The sequence below is a fragment of the Varanus komodoensis genome, unplaced genomic scaffold (assembly GCF_004798865.1).
Source record: "Varanus komodoensis strain SLA01 unplaced genomic scaffold, ASM479886v1 scaffold13_1, whole genome shotgun sequence".
Lineage (NCBI taxonomy): Eukaryota > Metazoa > Chordata > Lepidosauria > Squamata > Varanidae > Varanus > Varanus komodoensis.
The window spans coordinates 4,988,537-5,010,690 of NW_025335408.1; the positions used below are offsets into that span (position 1 = coordinate 4,988,537).

The window sequence follows — 22,154 nt, forward strand, 5'->3', positions numbered from 1 at the left end:
TTTCATTACAGTTACTTAAAGACAGACTCTGTGGCTTCAGCATCAAGCCAGCATTTTTTCTCCCCATTTTGCTTAACATCTAGGCTTCTAAAGAGTACTACAGAACTTAAATGTAGTCATTCTTTTGTGACATTTGGGTTGATAGGACTTTCAGATCTCCTAAAATGCAGGAACATGTGTTTGACAAGTTATATACCAACTTGAGGACTAAGGCCAACCACTATGGATGGTCACTAGAGACCAGAAACAATAAGGCAAGTTCTTGGCTTGGATTCTTCCTCCTCTTCTTCCTAGGTCTTGATACTACTACCCATCAGGAGCTGCTGCCAAGGCAGGTAGGAAAACAAAACAAATTCTGATGCCATTACCTATACTGCTAATTTCTAACACATCAGCAAGGAAGCCCAGCTCTGTGTAACATTTGCCTGGCCTTCCCACTGTAAAAGAGATAACTTGTCAATTCAAATTAACCTTATTTCTTCTGCTGTCATCTTTTTTCCAAATCCAGTTTGGAATCCAAATTCCATACACACAGGGCGGGAGAGGGGGGAGCAAAGTAAAAAGTGAGGTCTGGCAGTTCTGGTATCTCACTTCTCTACATGTATCATACTACAACTGCTACGGCAGGAGCTAGACTTGACAATTCCCACACCAGAACTGTTCTAAGAGTTAGATCTGGCAACTCTATGCCCCCATGGTTCTCTAGGCCTGAAATTGCCTTTCTTTGGCCACATGGTAGTCCCTTGCATTAATAAGGATTTGTGTTGCTACCTTCTAACTGGCAGGACCAATATAGCTTTAAAAACCAAAATAAAAGCTACAGCTTTCCCCAGCAACATGATGAGATGACCCTTTTACAGAGTGGGGTGGAGAGGCAACAACTCTTGCCCTATGTCATATTGTCCATAGCTCATGAGAACTTTTTCTCATTTCAATTCCATGCCTCCACCAAGCAAAATTAGTTCCTGCTTTGTGATTAGCCCTAGCCATCCTGACCCCAGCTAGCACCTTGCAGCACTCAGGACTTTGTCTGGGAGACCACAGAATCATGTGGCTTCCCAGTTCAAAGGAAATGCTTATTTCTACAATGGGGCAGGTTCGTAAAGCTACGTGCCATGAGATGCAATGACTTGCCCTGTTCCAGAATAGAGCATTGGTGCCAGTTTCTGATTGCTTCAGGCATAGCTAGTTCCTTTTGAATAACTGGTCTGTTCTGCTAATGTGGAGGCAGCATATATTTACATAAATTAATTACATTTTAGCAACAAACATATGTATTTACATATGTTTATATCATTTTGACAATTCAAGAAAAATTAAATTTGCTCTTCAACCTTACATGTACTTGAACGATTACAACAGAGTATTTTTTGTAAGCACACTCAGCATGAATTAGCCTAGTTTTCCAATGGAGCAACTAAAAATTCTTTATCACATTCATTATAAAATATTGTCTGCATTTACGGATTGGTTTTTTATGTAAGGGGCCACTTAAAGATGCTAAAGCATAATCTGGTTGATCACAGATCTTAATGCAGACATTTCTGAAACCTGGAATGTACAATATGAATAAAATACATTTTATTTTAATAGAATGCTAGAAACTAGAAGGTTGCAGTATCAACTATGGATATACAGTAGAAGCAGAGCTACTGAGAAAGAACTGAAATATGTTTAACATCATTTTTAACTGTTCACTGTTTTTAATCAGACAGTTCATAAAAGCCATCCATCAATCAATCAATCAATCACTGGGTTTTTACTAGTATATCACTGACATTGCAAATCTCTACATGGTTGCTTGGCTAGACTGCATTAAGCCAACATATACTGCTTCCAGGAAGGCTCTCAAACTCTATTTGCCAGGTCCTATAATTTTGTAGTAATATGTCAAAATTGCTGACTCAAAAATTCTTCTGAGAAGTGTGGAAGAATCAACATAATGCCATGGATTGCATTTGTTTCTCAGAATGATTTATTAGCCTTCCAATGGATGATGAATACCAGTATCACCAGCAACAAATAAAGTTCAAACACTTGAGATCTTCCTGGAACTGCAGACTTCACAATATTTAAAAGGCACACCTGTGGATCCAATAGCAATTGGGTGTTTAATACTTTGTAGACCAGCACTAATAATGATTCCCTAAAAATATTAGATATTACACAGGACCACCACCTGTAACAGTACCAATCATGTCAAAATTAAAGATTTTCAGGATTTTCTGCAACAGAGATGCTACAGTATCACAATTTCTTAATGAAGGAAGAAATTGTCTTTAGATGTAAACCTTTTTCCTGCTTTCTTATACATTAATTATGCATTCAATTGGCAATAAACTACAACTTTTGGGATGGACAGACTTATATTAGTCTGCATAACTAGTTTTCCAAATTCATTTTTTCTCCTAAGTTTTCATTCAGTGAACAGAAGGCTCTCTTCTTTCAATGAAGAATAACTCAAGATCTAAGCCCTTATGCTTTCTCTTCCATAAATAAAACAATTTTAACTTGAAAATATTGAAAGAATAACATGCAGCCCATCCATCTTAGAAACAAACTACTTCTTTGAAATACTCAAAACAGCTCTCTATGCCAGGCCTAGACAATACTCTACCTGCCAGAGTGCAGTAATTTCTTGATGTGCCTCTACAAACACAGCATTAACAAGAGTTGAAAGCAGGATCTATATAGCATAGCTCAAGATAGAACCAAACCAGCACGGAATTCTATGCCAGGTAAGTGGGCTTGGACCAAGAAAGCAGGTCCAGCTTGATCCCTGCACCTGAATAAACTTTCTCCTCTAATGTTGATCACTAGTACCTGAAGTAAGAGCACTACTGTTCCCACATCAGTAGCTAGTTCTAGCACTAAACCCTCCATAGATAAGCAAATTCTTGCCTAGGCAAAGTAGCTTGGAGAGTCTTTAAACCAAAACAGATACTATAAACATGAAAAAAAGAACCAAGTAAATGGTTATAATCCTTTAATCTATTGCCACTAAGGCAAGCATGCAACAATAGATTCAGATACTGTGATAATAAGCAAAACGGGAGTGCAGGTGTTTGTTTGTTTGGAGCACTAGGCCTTTTTAATTTTTTTTCTTTGCATACACGTGCACAGACATACAAGACAGCCCTTCTCTCAATTTGAAACAGTAAAAAACTAATCCAAGACTTGTTCAAGCTGGTCATTTGATGAGATACCAGGCCAATCTGCATGGCAATAAATCACATAATGGCATTTATTTGCAACCCTTCCCCTAAAGATCTTAATCAGCTTCATCCAGATTTCTCTCCCCTAAGCCTGTACAGTACTCTGCAGTTGAAGGTGTAAATAAAATGCACCTGGAATAAATGACCCTCACTTGAACTCAAGTCTTGGTACAAATAAAGGCTAGACTGTCTGGCCATTTGGTTTTCATTGCTTATGGCTGAGGAGCTGAGTATAGTACTTAACATTGAAGAAGTTACACTGTCAACACAGGGCAGCACAAATACAGCTGAATCTTTTTAGTTAAGCCTAAGAGTTCCTTATTCAAGGTTGGTATATATTTATAGTTGATTCTAGGTAAATCTAAAGAGATCCAAAGAACTGTGAAGCTTCTTATGGCACAAGCTGGAAAACAATGGTTCAGCACTTCACACAAACCAAGGTATGAAAACAGGATCTGAGCATCTGTGTCATATGAACCACATGTGTTCAGTCTGGATGACATAGGAAACTATAGCCTCACAAACCAAGATACTAGCAGGAAATCAGTCATTCAGAAGAGAGAGGAAAAGGAGACAGCATACAAAGAAAAACTTGCTCTTAGTCTGATAAACCATGGTTTCTTAGACCAACATCATATCTGGACAGACTTGTTCAGATAACCATGCATCATATGGTAAATGGAATTCAGAAGAAGCACTTTGTGCTAACAAAGTAATTACTAGGGCAGTTCCTGTTTGTAGCAGCCACCACACTGCTTTCCTGACAGCTGCAACCTGAGCCATGCACTGTGCTAACCAGCAAGTCCCAGATAATCCTTCCAACCCAGACTCGGAAATCAAAAGGTGACTGCTACTGAAACCACATATAGCAAGGAGAATAAGCATAATTTTTGGCTTCAGACTAAAAATAAGGATAATTGAAGCTCTGAGTAAAGGTTATACTCCATTTAAAGGTACTGCAGAGTAGAAGGAAGTCTGAGTTACTCTATTTTGTCTTTTGGCTGCTATAAACCAACATAAATAATATTCTGAAATTCATTTCCTTTGATCATCCTATTCCAACCTGCAACTTTCTGTTAATGCAGAGCTTTGCAATCTTTTAAAAAGTGTAGTTTTCAATATTATTAGAAGTCATATTTCTTATAGAAAATAAATTAGGAAGAAATGCAATCTTATATGAAAACTTTCTACCAGTGAACATAGTAGTCTGTGAATGTCCTTGTGTCAGCTTTTTGTTTAGAAATAAGCAATGAAGTGATAAAAAAACTGGAAAAAATGTTCCAGTGTTATATACTAGTTTTGCCAAGTTCCTATTCAAACTGAGGTTTACAGCTGAGCTTCAAACTGTGATGCTGAAAAGAAGATTCAAATGGAAATGCTGACGGATCGTTCACTATTCAGTTGCTCCACTCTGCAGTTTAACACCAGTTACAACTTCACTTATTATACCAAGAAGATATATTGTTCATCTAAAGCCAACAAATTAAAAATTGTTCCCCCACTACTCAACATCAGTTTCTCATCTACAAGCAGGAGTGATACTATCCATTTGCAATTTTAGCAGACTCCCCAACACTGTGTCCCCAGGCACAACATTCCTCCTCCAATATACCATGGACCCCATCTTCCTTTGTCAGTTTAATAATCTGAAAGAAAACTAGAATATAAAGTTTTCTTTTACATGCTTCATAAATATTTATTATGAAGTTCATAAGCACATATACACACAATCACCTATCAGAAAAAATCTTATTACCTACTGATACTTAAGCATAATGATCTCAACAGCAAGTACTAAATATGTTCCCTTTGGTTCACTATAGTTCAGTATATAAAGCAATAAATAAGAAATTCATAATCTTTTACTAGACATTTCTCAATTTGAGGCCCTTTAATATAGTTTTTATTTATTTGATTCACAGCCCACCTTCCTACGAAACAATGGAACTCAAAGCGGTTCTCAACTATTCTTAAACAGATTAAAACAATAAAACACATTAAAATGTAATAGACTCATAACAGTTATAGAATAAAAACAGCATTCAAACTAGGAGACCTACTTACAGGCAAAAAGCCACTTTGAATAAAGCAGACTTTGCTTGTAGGCAGAAAAATAAGACATGGAATAGGCCTAAAGGGAGTTCCAAGCCCTGGAAGCATCTACTGAAAAGACACTCTCTCATATCATCACCAAGCATAACTCTGGTGGTGATGGTTTCAAAAAAAGTACAAATGTTAGCCTACAGGGCTGCAGGCTTCATTAAAAACTTCTGTTTAGGATTCCAGGACACCCATTTTCTTACATAATTGAGTATTGTTCAAATTATGGCCACATTGACTGGCTATGCATGACATGTCAATCCAGCATGAGTAATTAGCCAAGGTTGCTTGTCATATCATCTGAATGGATCATCAACCCTATCATGGTTTTTGTGACGTTACAAGTGAACAATTTCAGGAGAGTGACAAAAGCACTTTGCCACTCTTGCAGAGTTTGCCTGTGCCACCACTCGTAACAACCATTCTACTGATGCCCAAGCATCACCTTGAAGTGACCATCACATGCTAATGCTCCTCACTCTAGCTGCAATCTTTTCTTGTTTCTGCCACTACTTTCCCTGCTCCTTGCAAAACTGTTTCACAAAGACTGCCACTGAACAGCTTTCCAAAGTGCCAAAATGGCTCACAATGGGATGGCCAACTCTATTTTCCCACCTTAAAAATATTATACAGTGCCAGAAATGTGCACAAATATTCTGCAATTTTAACAATTCAGTTTTTCAGATATGTGTCAGTATGCACCTCCAAGAAGCCAAAATGGTAAATCTTACCTAGTCAATGCCCTGGTTAGTGTTTCCTGTTTTATCTCCATAATTACTCTCTCCAGATACGGAGTACCAAACCTGGCAAGGTGGGCAACAGGGTGGCTTCCAAACTAACATGCAAGCCATGGCTTGTTTTAAGATTTCAGTGTGGTTTGGAAGACAGACCTACCACCCATACTGACTAGGCAACGTGGGACCCTGTACTTGGTGAACATCCTTACAAAAAGGAGGTGGTACACAACTAACATGTGCAGGGCAGGGAAAGAAATCCACCATGACTTCTTTTCCCTCCAGGTCATACAAACCACATTAGCATACTTCTCTTTTGCACAAACCATATTTTGCCTTTACATTTGAACCAGCAAACCTGTGCTTCAATTCAGAATGCCAAGGTTGTAATTTGCATAAACAAGGTAACTAAATAAATAAGAATGTACAAGAGGAAGAGACAGAGCAAATGGCCCATGGATCATTCAAACATAGCTTACAGGATTGGAAAATTTGTAGTTGAATTGACCCCACTATCTCTAAATCAACTTTCTAATATGCCCACAAAACTTACAAGTTTGCAAATGCTTTTGCTAGCCTCCTAAAAAACCCATAAACTACATTATCATGTTGGCCATAGAGAAGAGGAAACCCTCCCCTGTGACCAGTATGGAAATGCAGACTGCTGGCCTTTTCGCAAGTTACTGACTTCTATCAGATTCATCTATCCTCTGTTGTTTTCTTATATGATAGCCTTGTAGTTAACTGCTCATCAGATTATCTGAGATATGAATTTTTTAAAAGCTTCCACAGGTTAAGATATCAAAACTTTTCCCATCAGATACCTCATTGCAGAGTTTGCATGAGAAAAATAACCTTTCCACTACAAATCACTGGTTTCATGTATGTTTATTTTGAATATCAGTCAAACACAGGATCAATCATCTGGGGTTGAACATAGGGTAAAAAGGAATCTGCCTGTCTAGTTATTTTCCCACAGGGTCATTAAGAAGAATTTCCTATATAACCAAATTGTAATCACAGAAGCTTGTCTTGCATGACTTCCTACTATTGTTTCTGCAGGAGTACTAGCATACTATAGTAACACAATGCCCTCTAGGCATTCACCACTATACACTGATTCTCAAGAAAGGTCTTCTCTTAAAACCACAATTAGATAAAGACTATAAATAAAATGTTTACCTGGCATGAGAACCCTAGATCCGCTGCATCAGCGTAACTGCATATCAAGAAATCATAGTGATATTTTAAAGGCTACAATCAACAACATCTGGTCTGCCAGTGCTCAGACATTTTGGAACTCACACTTTTCGCACAGAGCTTAATGCATGAATTGGTTAGGCTTTTGCTTTTTTGAATCCAGACATAAAATAGACACAACTTACCCAGTGCAAATGAAAAATTTAAAAAGTCAAGGCCAATAATTATTAGAAGGTGCTACTATGGCTGCAATTCTACATACATTTCCCTGTGAGTAAGCTCTAATGTATACTGGTGAGCATATTTCTAACTATATATATATAGAATTGTGTTACCATCAACTCAATATTCTTTTATCTGAGAACAGCCTTCGGACAAAATTTAACCTGCCAGTTATGCCAGTACTGCTTCACAAACAAAACTTAGCAACTTCTGGGAAAACTTGAAATGAGCAATATGCTAGTTTCAGAAAGGGGACAGGTCAGCAGAGCTCACATAAGGATGCTCCATAAGCCTACTCCCTTCCAAAAGAAAGCATTTCTGTTCATTCTGAGTGGCCCCAGAAGAGTTAAGTTACTGCTTGGTCTATACCTCATGAGCTCTATCATAATGCCCACAACTGCCAGATATCATAGCCTTAGCAACACTGGCCCATGGCTTGTGTATTAAATGCAGGCAAATGCACTCAGTTTTAATTACACAGTTGTACCACCTGTGATATATTCAATCCCTTCTCTCATGACAGGTACAGTTCTGTCAACTGTTATGACGCTGAGAACCTTTATGGCTTATTCTATAACTTAGCAGCCACCTTTCTAGAAAAGACAACAGAAGTTCACAGAAAACAACATTCAATGAAACTAAAAAAAAATGAAATCCTCATTGTTAAAATATGGGTCTTGTTCACTGACTTGTCACAACACCCATTTAGAACTCTGGAATTGACTACTCGGTTACCCATCACCAGTTACGTGGATACAGAACTTTTATATGTTGAAGACAAAAACATTTGCTTTGATTCTGTAATTAAGGCAAGCTCAACTTTAAAATGCATCCCATTTGACCACTGGAGGCCACTATTGCTCTTCAAAACAAGCCTTCTAAACTTTGGTTAATTTCTTTGCTGCAGTTTTCAAAGGTTTGGGGTTTTAAGAAATTAAAGGTCAAGATTTAAAGCATTTACAGATTGTTTGCATTCAAGTCAATTACTTTTATAGAATGTAGGGGAAAATGATAAATGTTGCTAAGCTCTCACAGTAGCAATGCATTCTAAAGTTGTTAAGATAGTTTTCAGCTAGATTTCTAATCCTTGAAAAGAATGTCAACAACTTTTCCACCACCTTGCTGCACCAGCAAGCATTTAACATGGGGCTCACAGACAATCACTCCTACCTACCTACCCATGCAGTTCAGCAGCATAAGCAAAAATAAAATGGCGATGTTATTTACAACAGGAACAAGACACAACTTTGTTCCTATGCTTGCTCTGACTAATGTTTAGAGATTTTAAAAAAAAACACATCAACATTTCTAAAATAAGAATAAATGAGATAAACCTATACTTTCAATCTTTATCATTCTGGTTGTTAAAACAAAATGAAGATCACTTTACTGCCCATCTCTAGATTTTGTTTACACCTACCAGTACTTCAGTGAGATATATGAGTACTTTTCTCTTATGAAGGAACACAGATCACTGCCTTAACAAATTCACTCAGAAATGGCCAGGGTTTCAGACTGGGATCCTTCCCATCCTACCTTGGAGAGTCCAAAGATTGAACCTAGGATCTTTCATGTATACTACTAAAATTAAAAGTATAACTTTGTGCAAACACTGATAATCTCAATGCAAAAGCTACAAAAATAATTATATTGGAAATTCTCAACACGAGAACATAAAAAACTACCATAAAGAACCTGTCACACAGATTAACAATCATGACTCAGAGCAGATCAATACTAGACCTATCAGTTTAAATACCAAGGTAATTATGAAACAATCAAGCCCATTTACTCCAGCAATTCTGTTGTGCAACCATGCAGCATGCACCTGTCTTTATGTTGTCCCAGCAGAAATCCTTTCCTTGCTCCTTGCTTTTCATGGCCAGCTTGCACAACGTGAGCGAGCCACTGAAAGCAAAGCTATAAAGGACCTTATTTATTTATTTCATTTCATTTCTATCTCACCCAATAGCTGAATCTCTCTGGGAGGGCAAAGTGGGAGTGCTTTTCACAAACAGCACCACTTTCCCAGTAAGTTCCTTTCCTTTCTGTGTCTTCCTTTGTTCCCTAGGGAGCAGCAGTTTTTCACTTTTGCCCCTTTGCAAACTGCCCTCTTATCTTTTTAAAAAGAGAAACATACTTTAATAGCTGTTTCACTTTAAACCCTCCTTTAAAAAGATGAGTCTTTCTCATGGAGAGTTAATGTGAAGTAGGAAAAAAAAGGACTATCTTGCACAAAAAGGCCTATCTGCAGGTATAAAGGAAGGATGGACGGACGGACAGAAAGACGGACGGAGGCAGGAAGGAAGAGAAAACAGTGGGAAAGCATGGACAACTCCTTCAACTTGCCGCAGGACAGTATGAAATGGAAGCTCTTGCCTGATCCTTAAAGAGTTAGCAAAATTAATCTCTGGAGCTGGCTTTTGCCCTAATGGAGAGAGAAAGACTTTGTTGCGATGGGGGCGGCATAGAGCTGTTTTAAACAAACAAACAAATAAATAAAGGGACAGACACAGTGAGCCAAGATCAGCTTGTATATATGGCTGTTGAGACAAGAGACTCATTCCTTCCCACGGTATCTCCTGGGATACCACCTGGAAGCACAAGGGGAAAGGAGGGATGATCTCAGTCATCCATTGGGCTTAGCACTTCACAAAAACAACCAACCCATAGTAATCAATAGACACTGTGAGTTGTTGTGATGCCTGAAAAGGGCCATTAAGAAGGAATCACAGCCAAGCACTGTGAGTCTACCTGCTGATACAGTCATCTAAGACTGCATTTAAGCAGTCTGCTGATCAAAATGCAATTGGGAACTTTGTTAAATGCTTTGCTAGCATTTCCTCTTCTCTACTGAGCAGCAGACCTACTGTATTTATTTTTTATTTAAAACATTTCTATCCTATATTTATCCGAAACAGATTTCAAGATGGCTTACAAACAAGAAGTGTAACAGCAAATTAAAATACTATATTAAAATATACAATAAAATAACCCCTATGGTCTGATAAAACAATCCACCCTGAAAACACTGGGTGAATAAAAAGGTTTGGCCTGGCGCCAAAAAGAGTAAGTCTGTTCTTTTTCTTTCTAACATCCCTGAAGGAAGCATCTTTCTTGTACTTAGCAACCCCCATTCTGCTTAGCTGTCATCTTTGGCTCTCAGCTGGCATATTCTTGGCAGCAGAAAAGCAGCATGTACCTACAGTTGCAATTCTTGATGATTTGGGGTAAGAAGGAAGTAGAAAGTCAATAAAGGATTTATGGAATAACAGCATTTAGGTCATGTTGCACCACACTCTGGAAAAACATTGAAAAGTGGGAATCGTATTTTTCAGGACAGTAAGCAGCTTTGCATATCTACTTTTCCCCTATGTAGACACCAAGCAAGTTCATACCAGGAGAATTCCAGGTATGTAGGAACAAATACTTTCAGAGAATTTATATATTAAACTTTCAACTTTAGTTGGAATGCTACAGTGTGTCAGTAGTGACTGCATGGCCATTACCAACCTTTAAAGCAAAGCTTTTCTTTGGGGTAGACCTAAAGCTAATATTTAACTTGCTAAGTACAAATTGAAGTTTAATATATACAAACAGCTAGATCTAAAGATCCCAAAAATGTATACAACTAAGTTTTAAAATCAAGCAATACCTGTAATCAGGCTGACGACTAGGATGGTCTTCCCTTGACCATCTATATCCTGGGTCTTCCTATAAAACAGAAGGAGCAAATGAAAATTATAATTCAGTATAATATAAAATCCAATTTGAACAATTACTTTTACTATACATTAAACGCAGTTCACTTCATAATGTTTTTCAATTTTCCAATTTCCCTGACAGTACATCTAAAATGTGAGGCATTCCTCTGCCCTGAGCAATCTAATATTGTATCTTGCACTTACACTAACAAGCAAGTTACTAAATAGTAAAAAACTAATATGACTATTTTAAAAAGTGGAAAGGAATGAAAAAATTGACTGATTAAACATTAAATTCAAAGATTACAACCTGATTGGCCAAGTTTCTGCACCAAAAGGTGATGCACCAATAACAGGAAGCCATCAAATATAATAGGAACTATAAAGCTCCACTGCAGATACGACCACAGAAGAGGCCATTCAAGTCTGAAGAATATTTCTGCACCATTAAAAGTTACTCCATGACTTCATTTCTGGGATTGGGATTATGATATCCTGGTTGATTTACTACTATTTGGCAAGTTATGGTGCAAGATACAAATAACAGGATTTTTTAAGAATGTCAGAAATACAAAAGTTCATCTGGCACATGCCGCTTCCAGCAATGCACATATGGGGGAGGGGGGAAATAAAGCTTACAATTCTGTGCAATGGTCCACTTCTTCTTTCACTGGCAAAACCACGTCCTTCTCCATAGTCTCTATAGACAACAGGACCATGACTATAGTCGTATCTACTGTAGCTTCCTTCCCCAGGTCTCTCTGGAAGTGCAGGTTTCTTAGCTGCAAAACTGACTACTCGATGGTAGTCATCCTAAAAATTGAAATTATATGCAACAGCCAAATTTAAAGATATCGATTAAAATAATTTCAAAAATGAAAGACTAATAAGCACTGATCTTTTACAGTCAAAAATTAAATGAAATCTTCTGAACAATCCAGAACAGGAAGTTCCAGGGTCATTTTCTAAACAAGATGTAAAATGACAGGAGGCCCTAATAACCCATCAGTTGTTGTCATGTGTACCAGGTCATGAATTGAAAATTAGCTTCCAAAGAAAGAAAACAAATCCCCAAACTTTTTGCAACTGATGGGTACAATTAAAATGTTAAGTGAATATTGTACACATTCTTACAAACTGGTTGCCATGGGTTGTGGTATGGTAGCCACAACATACCAGCACGCCACAAGGCAAACTGGTGATATGTAAAGGAAAATAATTTGCCCAAAAATCTAAATTGTGGTCTCAGTTCCAAAACATAAAGCCATACTTTCGAACCTAAATTTTCTGTTCCAGCACTCACCTCAAGAAAGCAAATTGATGAGGCTCAGAGACAAGTAAATTGGCCATGAAAATAAGTACAAGGCAAGATGGCATCTGAAACCCAAATGCCAAATCACCTATTTTCTCCCCCATGCACCGCAAAATGCAGGTTTCACAAAAAGCCAAATGATAATGCTCAGAGAAGCACAGACAGCCAAAACATCTCCCCAAGAGAGATCCATCTAAAATGAACAAAAAGTCAAGCAAAACACATACTGTGGATCTGTTCACACATAAATGTGACATTGACAAGAAAAGGAGATAGGTATCTGGGTTCAATAGCAGACAGATATTTGATATGGAAAGGGGAGATCTGATGCTGGGAGCCAGCAATCCCAATAGACCAAATGCAGAAAGGTGCCAAAGTAGGGAACAAAGAATTAAAGCTTTCTGCCATAAAGGCCCTGAGATATATGCCGTAGAGGCCAGAAGGACTAAGAGGGACTAAGGGAGAAATAAATCATGGTGAACCACCAAGCAAGCAGTCATATGTAGGGAGTAATGAAAATGCCAACAATCCAGTATGGCTTACTTTCAGGGTGGCTTAGCATGATGTACAAACTCACACAATGAATCAGGGAAAAGCTGGATTCACTGGGCTGGTAGGGGAGAGGGAAAAACTTTTGAATTTTTCTACTATTACATTTCCTTTTCAATTATTTTAAAGAGGCCATTCAAATAAGGATTGCTAGTTTTCTTAAAATTCAAAAATGGGCTATTCTTATTTGATGAAGATGATGATGTCAACTGGTTGAAGCATATTTTTCCTTATTTTCTAAATATAATAACAGCAATCATTTAATTTCTTCTCAAACATATACTTGCCACAAAACACTTTTAAAAGATATAAACTTTGAATTATTTTCACTAAAAAGCAGTGCAAAATTCCTCAAACCAGAATCGTAAAAAATATCATTGCATGTTTTACATGTGCTGTGTGTGTTTAGTCTTTTTAGACAGTATTAAAACTTCTCAATTACAAGTGGGATTAGAAATTAAAATATATAAGACAGCTAATTACTACTTAATGATATCCAAGGCAGGTATCCACTATTATCTAGTTTAGATGGGTATCCACTGTGATATGACATGGAGCAAGGCTGTTGACTTGATTAAGCCTGAGCTTAACATTCCTATATTTTGTTACATTTTGTCAGAGCTAGCAGTAATAACAAATTTCTTTGTTCATAGCTACAGATAGTTAAATGGTAGTTAAAATATTGTTAAAATATGTTAATGTAAATATAAGAAAGTATTCTGAAAAGTAACACCAACATGAAAACAGCATTATCTGAAATGTGAGAAATCGGCCCCAGATGAAGCCTACATTTTACTTTGTATACTAAGATTACTGTGGGCAGCCTGTTAACTTGTCAGTTGCTACAAATAAGCTGTTATAGGTCTTAGTGGTTCCTAGTTAGACCTGTTATCTAAATTATCAGATGGGAGGATTAGAAATGTCAAGTTTTGATACACTATGTCTGAACCTTCTATTGACTCAGTGATCTACAAATAAAAGGCACTTAAATCCCTTTAGTGTTCTGAGGCAGGAGGGAGAAGTTTCCCTCCTGAGTTGGCAGCTACTAAACTAATATGGGTTCTTGGTCAAAGGGAGCCTAAGTGAAACAGTATAAAAGGCAGTCGCAGCCTTGTTCAGAGAGTAATGCAGTCTAATAGTCTCCCAAAAGCAAAAAGGAGCCTAGAAAAAGGAGTGACCAATAAAAGGCAGAAGCTATGTGAGCTAGCAAAGAGAGGAAGATTCTCAGTTATCCAGGATGTCTGGCCAGAATGACAGCTGAATGTAGTTGGCCTCATGCTGGAATCCTTCACAGAGGGCAGACATCTTCTTGGCTGTGACCCAGTCTCTAAGTCCCTGGCCAGAAGAAAGATAGCAGGGGAAAGCCTGCTAGGGGAAAAAAACCCCTTCAGTTTCAAGAAGATAATTCCACTTTGAATGTGAGTGTCCAATAGTGTGTCCTTGGAGCACAGCTTTCTCCAGTCTCCAGATGTCTTGGACTGTAACTCCCATTGTGATGGAGGTTGCAGTCCAACGTAACTGGAAAGTTGTTCTAATGAGCTCCTGCCTGGAAAGAGAACTTCAAGTGTTGTCATCTGCAACATTCTAAGTTAGAAAAATGAAGTGGAATTAGACACATGCATTTTATTTGGGGAACTGAATTTAAAGATATAAAGATTTCTTTAAAGTGCTCACAGAGTTATTACTGGAAATCACTAACATCTATTTGTCTATTAGATTTTGGGACCCTGACAAGTCAGACAAATGCACCCACCATAAATGGAGTTCCATTCACGGAAGGTGCTTCCACCTAACTTTTCAGGGATTCCCATTTCTCCAAACACTGCACAGCAACCCACAGCAACAGCCACCCTGGCAAGGCTCACACAACAAAACTAGTTGGCCTGCCAAGGGTAGTTATGAAAATCTTCCCAGTATGTGACCACCATGCACAGCCAATTAACTGCCTGCCAACTGTGCAAACTGAGTTAGTGTGCAGCTCTGGGTGGGCAGGGGGAGATGAGCTCAAAGGGCTGTTGTGCAAAGCTAGCAGTTGGGGATGTCTGCTTCCACCCACCCAGGCACATACACCTAAATCTCAATGTAGCACAATGCAAGTTTAAATAAATAAATAAATAAATAAATATTTGTTTTCTCTTTTAAATAATTATCTGTTTCTGTTCATTCCATGCCTCAAGCCTGCCACTGTACTGATGACATATAAAGAGAAAAGTTAGTTTATGGTAGCACTGAAACTGAAAGGATAACGGATTAAGGTGAATTTATAATAGAGCATGAGGTAGAATTGTCAGGCCAGTTTGCCAACAGTTCAGGAAGATCTGATGGCATAACAAGCCATAGACAGGTAATACTTTTTAACACAAGCAGCACGTACTTCCATTACCTATTTAAGATAGAACCAATACATCTTACATCTTCTTAACTTGCAGTTTAATTTGGTGATAATTACATTGATATCTCCTATTAAAAACGTAAACCTATTTAAAACATCTAAAGCAGATCCTGTGATAATTATTTCAAGATTGAATTGTACTGACCTTTACCTGAAAAACACATAAACCATTATTGTCATAACTGCATTGGCATACTGTAAATCAAAGGGCAACATCCTATTGCTGATTGACTACTAAAAATACAACTGACTGGCTGACTATATATACCCTGTTCCAACTCATCCAAAATCCATCATGTTGAAAATGGAGAGCACTTTCTGGCTCCTGTAAAAAGAATTAAGAAACATCAAAAACAAGCTAAACTTTTACTCTGAAGTAAGCACATACCCAAAATCTGTACTTTGACCACTGCTCCCTTGAATTTCCATTTCTTCAAACTGTTGTGCTTGACACATTGCAAAACATTACTAATATGGCAGCTACCCTCACCATTCAGGATTAGAAGGAACTATTTTCACTGCAGGATTGGTAATAATCCACATTCTCCCTCAGCATATGGGAAAATGAAAGATTTAAACTAGGAGCAGCTGTTTCAGCTGTGGGTCTTTAAGTGCTACTCACTTCAGATCAACTAAGAGACACAAAAATAAATGTATATTTGCATATGAATCTTAGCACACAGATGACCCAGCATGATGCGCCTGACAAAGAAGAGTGCCCAAATGTAGTTAACTGATCAAAAAGCAATATGTAATTGCCTGAAAACTGTGTGCAAAACGGACAGGCCAATAATATGTACCAAAAGCCAACCTAAACAAATAAAATAACAGCAACCTAGGTAACAAATGCTAATACCTGGAGTTTTATGTTGCCAAATGTATACTGCATAACCTGTAAATAAAATAATTTTGTAAGGTTTTTAAAAACCCTATTTCTAAGCACAACAGTTCATGTTAAAAGAATATATTTATTTTGGATATTATTGCTTTTTCAGCAACATTCTTAAGAAATTCAGTATCATAGAATCAACCAATGAAAACAATGATCAAGCATCTTTTAAACAATTAAGGGTGCAATCTTTATGAATGTTTAGACAGAAAAAAGGATAACTCCCAGGATTGCCCAATCAGCCATGAAATCCGCTATGTCCTTGTCAAAAACTGCTTAGCCCCATCAAAATACCTGCTTTGACAGCTATCTAAATAAGTGCTGCTGTAAACAGGGTAGGCAGCACTTTTCACTTTCCCAATCAACCAAAGACATGGAAAAATGAAAAAAACAAGAACAAAAACCAGTCTACCTTGTTTACAGGACTACTTAAGTGCAGCCTACCCTTTCCCAAGTACCAAGAGGCTTGGAAAAGAGTGGAAAAGGAGGAAAACACCGAGTGACACAGTCCTTAACAATCAGAGGACTGTGCTGCGAAGAGCAATCTCCCATGACCCCATTTCCCAAGCAAAGATCTGCTTGCAGCTTTGTTGTCTGACACGACAGCTTAGTGTTTGACAACTGTTCAGTGAAAACAAAGCAGCATATGTGAAGCCTGGTTTTGCTAATGTCTACGAATAGGTGCATACTCTGACAGAAGCCACTTCCCAAGACATTGGCCAGGGAAGGGTTTAGATTTCAGGTAGTTGGAATTGTAAAAAGAATGACTGGCCCTCTGAACTCTCCAATACATTATGATAACCATGATTATGAAAAGAGAGATGATATTGGCTTATGCTTAACCTATTAAGATATACATATTAAGAAGGCATGCTACGCCCAAGAAATAAAAGATAAGAAACTATCTTCTATTGTCTCAAATGCAAGCTCCTCATGCACTTCTGAATTGTATGACTAAAAGATAGAACCTGTGTATAAAGAGCAAAAGGCTCCTTGGGTTGGCACCTTTCCTACTATTTAGAAGCCTCATCCAACCCAACACAGATATTCGAGAATTAGCACATTAAAAATGGTGATCTGTGAAATCTAGCAAAGTCTAAATCACATTTTAGCACTTTGCCCAGAAAACAAACCACTTGGGCTTACTCTAACATCTGCTAAAATTTATACAATGCAAAGTGGGCAAAACTTGTTATAGATATCCAGGATATTCCAACAATAGATCTTAACTAATCAGTACCTACTATTCTTTGAATTAACCCATATATACTACATTTTCAAATAAACAAAACTTAATTTACATAGAATCACTATCAAGATTCCTAGCCACATATTCATAAGGACATTTTATACAAAGTGACAAGTTCTCTTTGCAAGTTTTGTACCATAAATTTAAATCTGCTACATGCAGTGACAAACAACACAATAGTTGGTAAGTGCAAATGGTAAAGACAAACTATTAACTGGAAGGTAACAAACCAATTGCACATTAAGAAAAATCTACTTACATCAGGACGCGGAGGAAGCCGTTCTCGTGGAAGTCTTTCACACGTGTATCTCTCTTCAGACCACATTTCATCTCGTCTGTATGCCACTAAAGATCACAATTTGATTAACTATAGTTGATATTTGATAGGAGGGAGGAAAGGGCTGAATACGTCTTTATTTTTATATACATCAGACTGCACTAGAGAAAGCCTGGAGGGCATAATTTCTTTCAGCTTACAGGTATTTATTTGAAAATCATTTTCAGTAACTACAGTAAACATTCCCAAGACTTCTGTTCTTTCTATTTTTATCTTGGAAAACTACCTGGTACATGCTGGATCAGAACAAGGGTCCATCCAGTCCAGAACTCTATTCAGACAGCGGCAACCAGCTGTCCACAAGATACATGAAGCAATGAGTACAAAAGTTCCACCCACCCAAGCACCTTAGCAATCGTGTATGCAGGCATGTGATCTGAAAAGGGAGGTAGCACACAGCCAGCAAGACTAGTAGCCTTTGATAGCCTTCTCTTCCATGAATTTGACCAATCCCCTTTTAAAGCCATCCAAGTTGGTGGCCATCACTACATATCATGGAAGTGAATCCCATAGTTTAACAAAATGCTGTGTGAAGGACTTTCTTTTATCTGTCCTGAATGTTCCCATCAATCAGCTTCTTGGGATGATCCTGGTTCCAGCAGTATGGGAGAAGGAAAAGTATTTCCCTCTCCACTTCTCCACATCATGTATCATTTTATACACTCTATTATTTTATACACTCTATCTCCCCTTACTTGCCTTTTTTCTAAGCTATACAGTCCCAGTTGTAGCACTCCTCATAGCGGAGTTGCACCAACACCTTCATCATTTTAGTTATCCTTCTCTGCACTTCCTCCAACTCAATAATTTATTTATTTATTTATTTATCGATTTATATCCTGCCTTTTTCCTACAAAGGGCTCAAGGCAGCTTACATCATTCTCTTCCTCCATCTTATCCCCATAACAACAACCCTGTGAGGTAGGTTGGGCTGAGAGTCTGTGACTGGCCCAAAGTCACCCAGTTGGGTCCATGGCTGAGCAGGGACTAGAACCCAGATCGTCTGAGTCCCAGTCCCACACTCTTAACCACTACACCACACTGGCTCTCAAATATCCCTTTTGAGGTAAGGTGACTAAAACTGAACGCAATATTCTAAGTGTGATTGCACCAAAGATCTGTATAAGGGAAGTACAATCTTGGCAGTTCTATTTTTTGTTTTGTTCCTAAATATGCCTAAGATGGAGTTTGCCTTTTTTATATCAGCTGCATACTGGGTTTTCATTTTCACTGACAACACCAAGATTCCTTTCTTGATCAGTCACTACTAGCTCAGATCCCAACTTCAACCTATATAATCTCTCCTCACAATCTCTTTCCAATCAACTACCTTGAATTCTTTGGTGTCATAAGCAAATTTGGCCACTACACTGTTTATTCCTAATTTCACTTAATTTATGAATAGGTTGAAAAACATTGGTTCTAATATAGAACTCTGTGGGAGCCCAATTTACGCCAAAATTTATGCATTTGAATTATCACTACTTCCCATGTTATGTTTCATACATATTTTATTCTAGTTACATTCTACAAATCCAACCAAATTTTTCATAGGAGCATCTTCAAGTTCCAGTAATTTATGGTACATACTGGAAGAATGTACCTAATGATGGAAAGAAAACAATGTTGATTCTGGACAAATTTCCCTGGGAGAGCAGTCCATTACAAGAGAGTCACCTTGAAAAGACCTTCCCTTAACAAACATCCCCTTGCTTCAGAATGAGGGAGATTTTAGGGAAGTGCCTCCATAGTTGACCTTAGGGTATGGATAAGAACCTATGAGATGAGGTTTTCCATCAGATACCAAGGTACAAGATCAAGACAAGATTCATATACCAAAAGCACTATGATCTAGATTCAGACACAAAGTGAGAGTGAGTTCTAGCAAGATAAAACTGGTGATTTAACTCTTGCGTCCATATTTTGCACTAGCAGTAGTTTCAAAGGCATCCAGGAGACCAAATGGGACATTACCACAATTTAGATAACTGCAGCCAACTTAGCCAACTTTTTGTAGAGTTTTAGTATAAACTGGTAACAGCATTCTGTGCCAAGATTATCTGAGCCTCTAATGGCAGTGATGGATCCAAAAGTAGCCCCAAACTATGAACCTCATCCTTCAGGAAATCTGCAAGGCCCTCCATTCTCCCACCAAAAGTTCTCTCTCAATCCCAGTCAACCTGACCAAGGAACAATTTACCTGCAGTTCTTCTCCCTTGCCTGGATCACCTTTAATCCAATCCATTACTGCCACCAGGCACCGCTCTAGCCACCCAGAGCTTCACCTCTCTCCAAAGAGATGGAGAAGAATGTTTTGTGCCATCAGTCTACTGATGACAACATGATCTAAACCAGGGGTCCTCAAACTTTTTGACCAGAGGGCCAGCTGAAAGGTGCTGGTGCTGGGCGCAGACTGGAAAGGTGGTACCGGCAGTGTGCACAGGCCGGCGAGGGGGCAGGGTGGGGGTGGCACATGCAGGCACGCAGGCGGGAGTGGGGCGGGGCGCCAGGCAAGGTGCGGGCAGGCGTGTGCAGTGAGGGGGGGGGAAGGCACTTGCCATGAGGCGGGCGCACGAGGCAGTGGGTTGCTTGCTTGGAGATCGAGGGGAGGTGTGTGCAGCGAGGTGGGCAGCAGTGGGCTAAATGGGCATGGTGGGCTGGATCTGGCCCCTGGGCCGTAGTTTGAGGACCCATGCTCAAACCCACAAATTACCTCGCTCAGAGGTTTCCTGAAGATGCTGAACAGGCTTAGGGTTGGGACAGAACTCTGTGGGACCACAAAGCAAAGATGCCACACAGTCCAACAGAAATTCCCCAGAACTACCTTCAGCGAACAGCCGTGTGAATATGTGTAGAACTGCCATGAAACACACTCACAACTAATTCAAACAGCTACACCACAAGGATATTGTGATTCGTGTTTCTGTAAATGGGACCGGATGCACTTTTCCCCCTTTCTGAGTACCTAGAGTTTAAGGAATGGGGAGAAAAGCTGAAGACAGTGAAAATTATCATATTTATACTTCAAAATTAGAGGAACCCTGCAAGGGGCTGGATATATTGTCATCCACCTTTACTACTTGCTTTTGCTTGAGAACTCATCATTTGACAAGGAAAACAGCAGCAGCTGCAAAAAAAGCAGCTGCAGAGCATAAGGGAGACAAGGTGTTTTCAGCAACCAAAACCCCAGGATACCTGTTGCAGGCCCAAGCAGGGAGGAAGAGGGTGCAAGCCATAATAAGCCCAATTGTCCACTGAGAACTCTGTGTCGCTGGTGCCACAAATAATTCACATTCCTTGCTTATTCACAGTGTCAGTTACAGGGCTGGGCAAACTCCTCAACCAACTAAGTACGTATTATTCTCTTTGTTTTTCAGCTATTTTAATAAAATGTAATAATATTTATTTATTATTTAGAATTTTTGTATGCCATCCCATCGCATAGCCTCGGGACGGCTTATATAAAAAGCCATAAATAATATAACATTTAGGGTACATTTTTGACTTTTCATTTTTTTTTATTAAATAGTTAAGGTAAAATATATTAATGCGCTGGAACAAGAAAATGACATGAGCTCTTTTTATCATGATGCTTATTTTACTTGTACTTAACTCACTTGCAAAGTTAAACCATCTAGTGATTTTCCAAGGCAAACAGCAAACTTCTCAGCACAAATGAGCCTGAATTCCTTGGAAGTTTTTTTCTTATTCAGACATTTCCAGAAAATCCCCTTTACTGCTAACCACAGAGACTGGGTGAGAAAAACACTTAAAAACCTATTTTCTTTCTCAGCCTCTGCTATTCCCATTAACAGAGTTTCTGACTGGGTTCTCATGACAAGCTGAGTGAGCTGCCTAAACCCCAGGCTCACTTCCAAGGGGGTGGTTTATAACCATGCTAAGTAGTCATAACTTGTTCTTGGGTTCAGAACACCACAGCTTAGCATTTTGTCCACAGCTAGATGAAGGCCAAAAGGCTACACAGTACCTTGGCCAGAGCAATAAAAAAAAAAATGCTGCTGCTCTGCCCAAGGGCCTCTAGTAGATGATATCCCAGCAGTACTTTGCATAACTATCATCTATTTCTCCCTGCAAACTCCTGCTGAAGCCAGGACAGCAGAGAAAGGAACTCACCCCTTAGTCTCCTCTGGGATACCAACAGGAGAAATGAGGAAGACAGGGAGAAGGTACCTCAGCAACCTTGCTGTGCTGATCATTAGTCAGGCACAGTAGGGACCCCAAGGCAACTGT

General features: G+C 38.7%; 1 protein-coding gene across 10 annotated transcripts in view; it reads right to left on the reverse strand.

Annotated features, from left to right (window-relative positions):
- PPHLN1 (periphilin 1) overlaps positions 1-22,154 on the reverse strand; it is a 51,481-nt gene that overhangs the window by 25,154 nt on the left and 4,173 nt on the right. For 6 of the 10 annotated variants that reach the window (XM_044422910.1, XM_044422911.1, XM_044422918.1 and 3 more), the window contains 5 exons: positions 17,826-17,911; positions 16,285-16,320; positions 15,697-15,753; positions 11,815-11,988; positions 11,127-11,185 (listed from right to left, as the gene is read on the reverse strand). In XM_044422910.1, coding sequence (XP_044278845.1) covers positions 11,127-11,185; positions 11,815-11,988; positions 15,697-15,753; positions 16,285-16,320; positions 17,826-17,911 — 412 coding nt within the window. The remainder of the gene's footprint in view (positions 1-11,126; positions 11,186-11,814; positions 11,989-15,696; positions 15,754-16,284; positions 16,321-17,825; positions 17,912-22,154) is intronic. The other 4 variants (XM_044422916.1, XM_044422914.1, XM_044422915.1 and 1 more) reach the window with 2 other exon arrangements.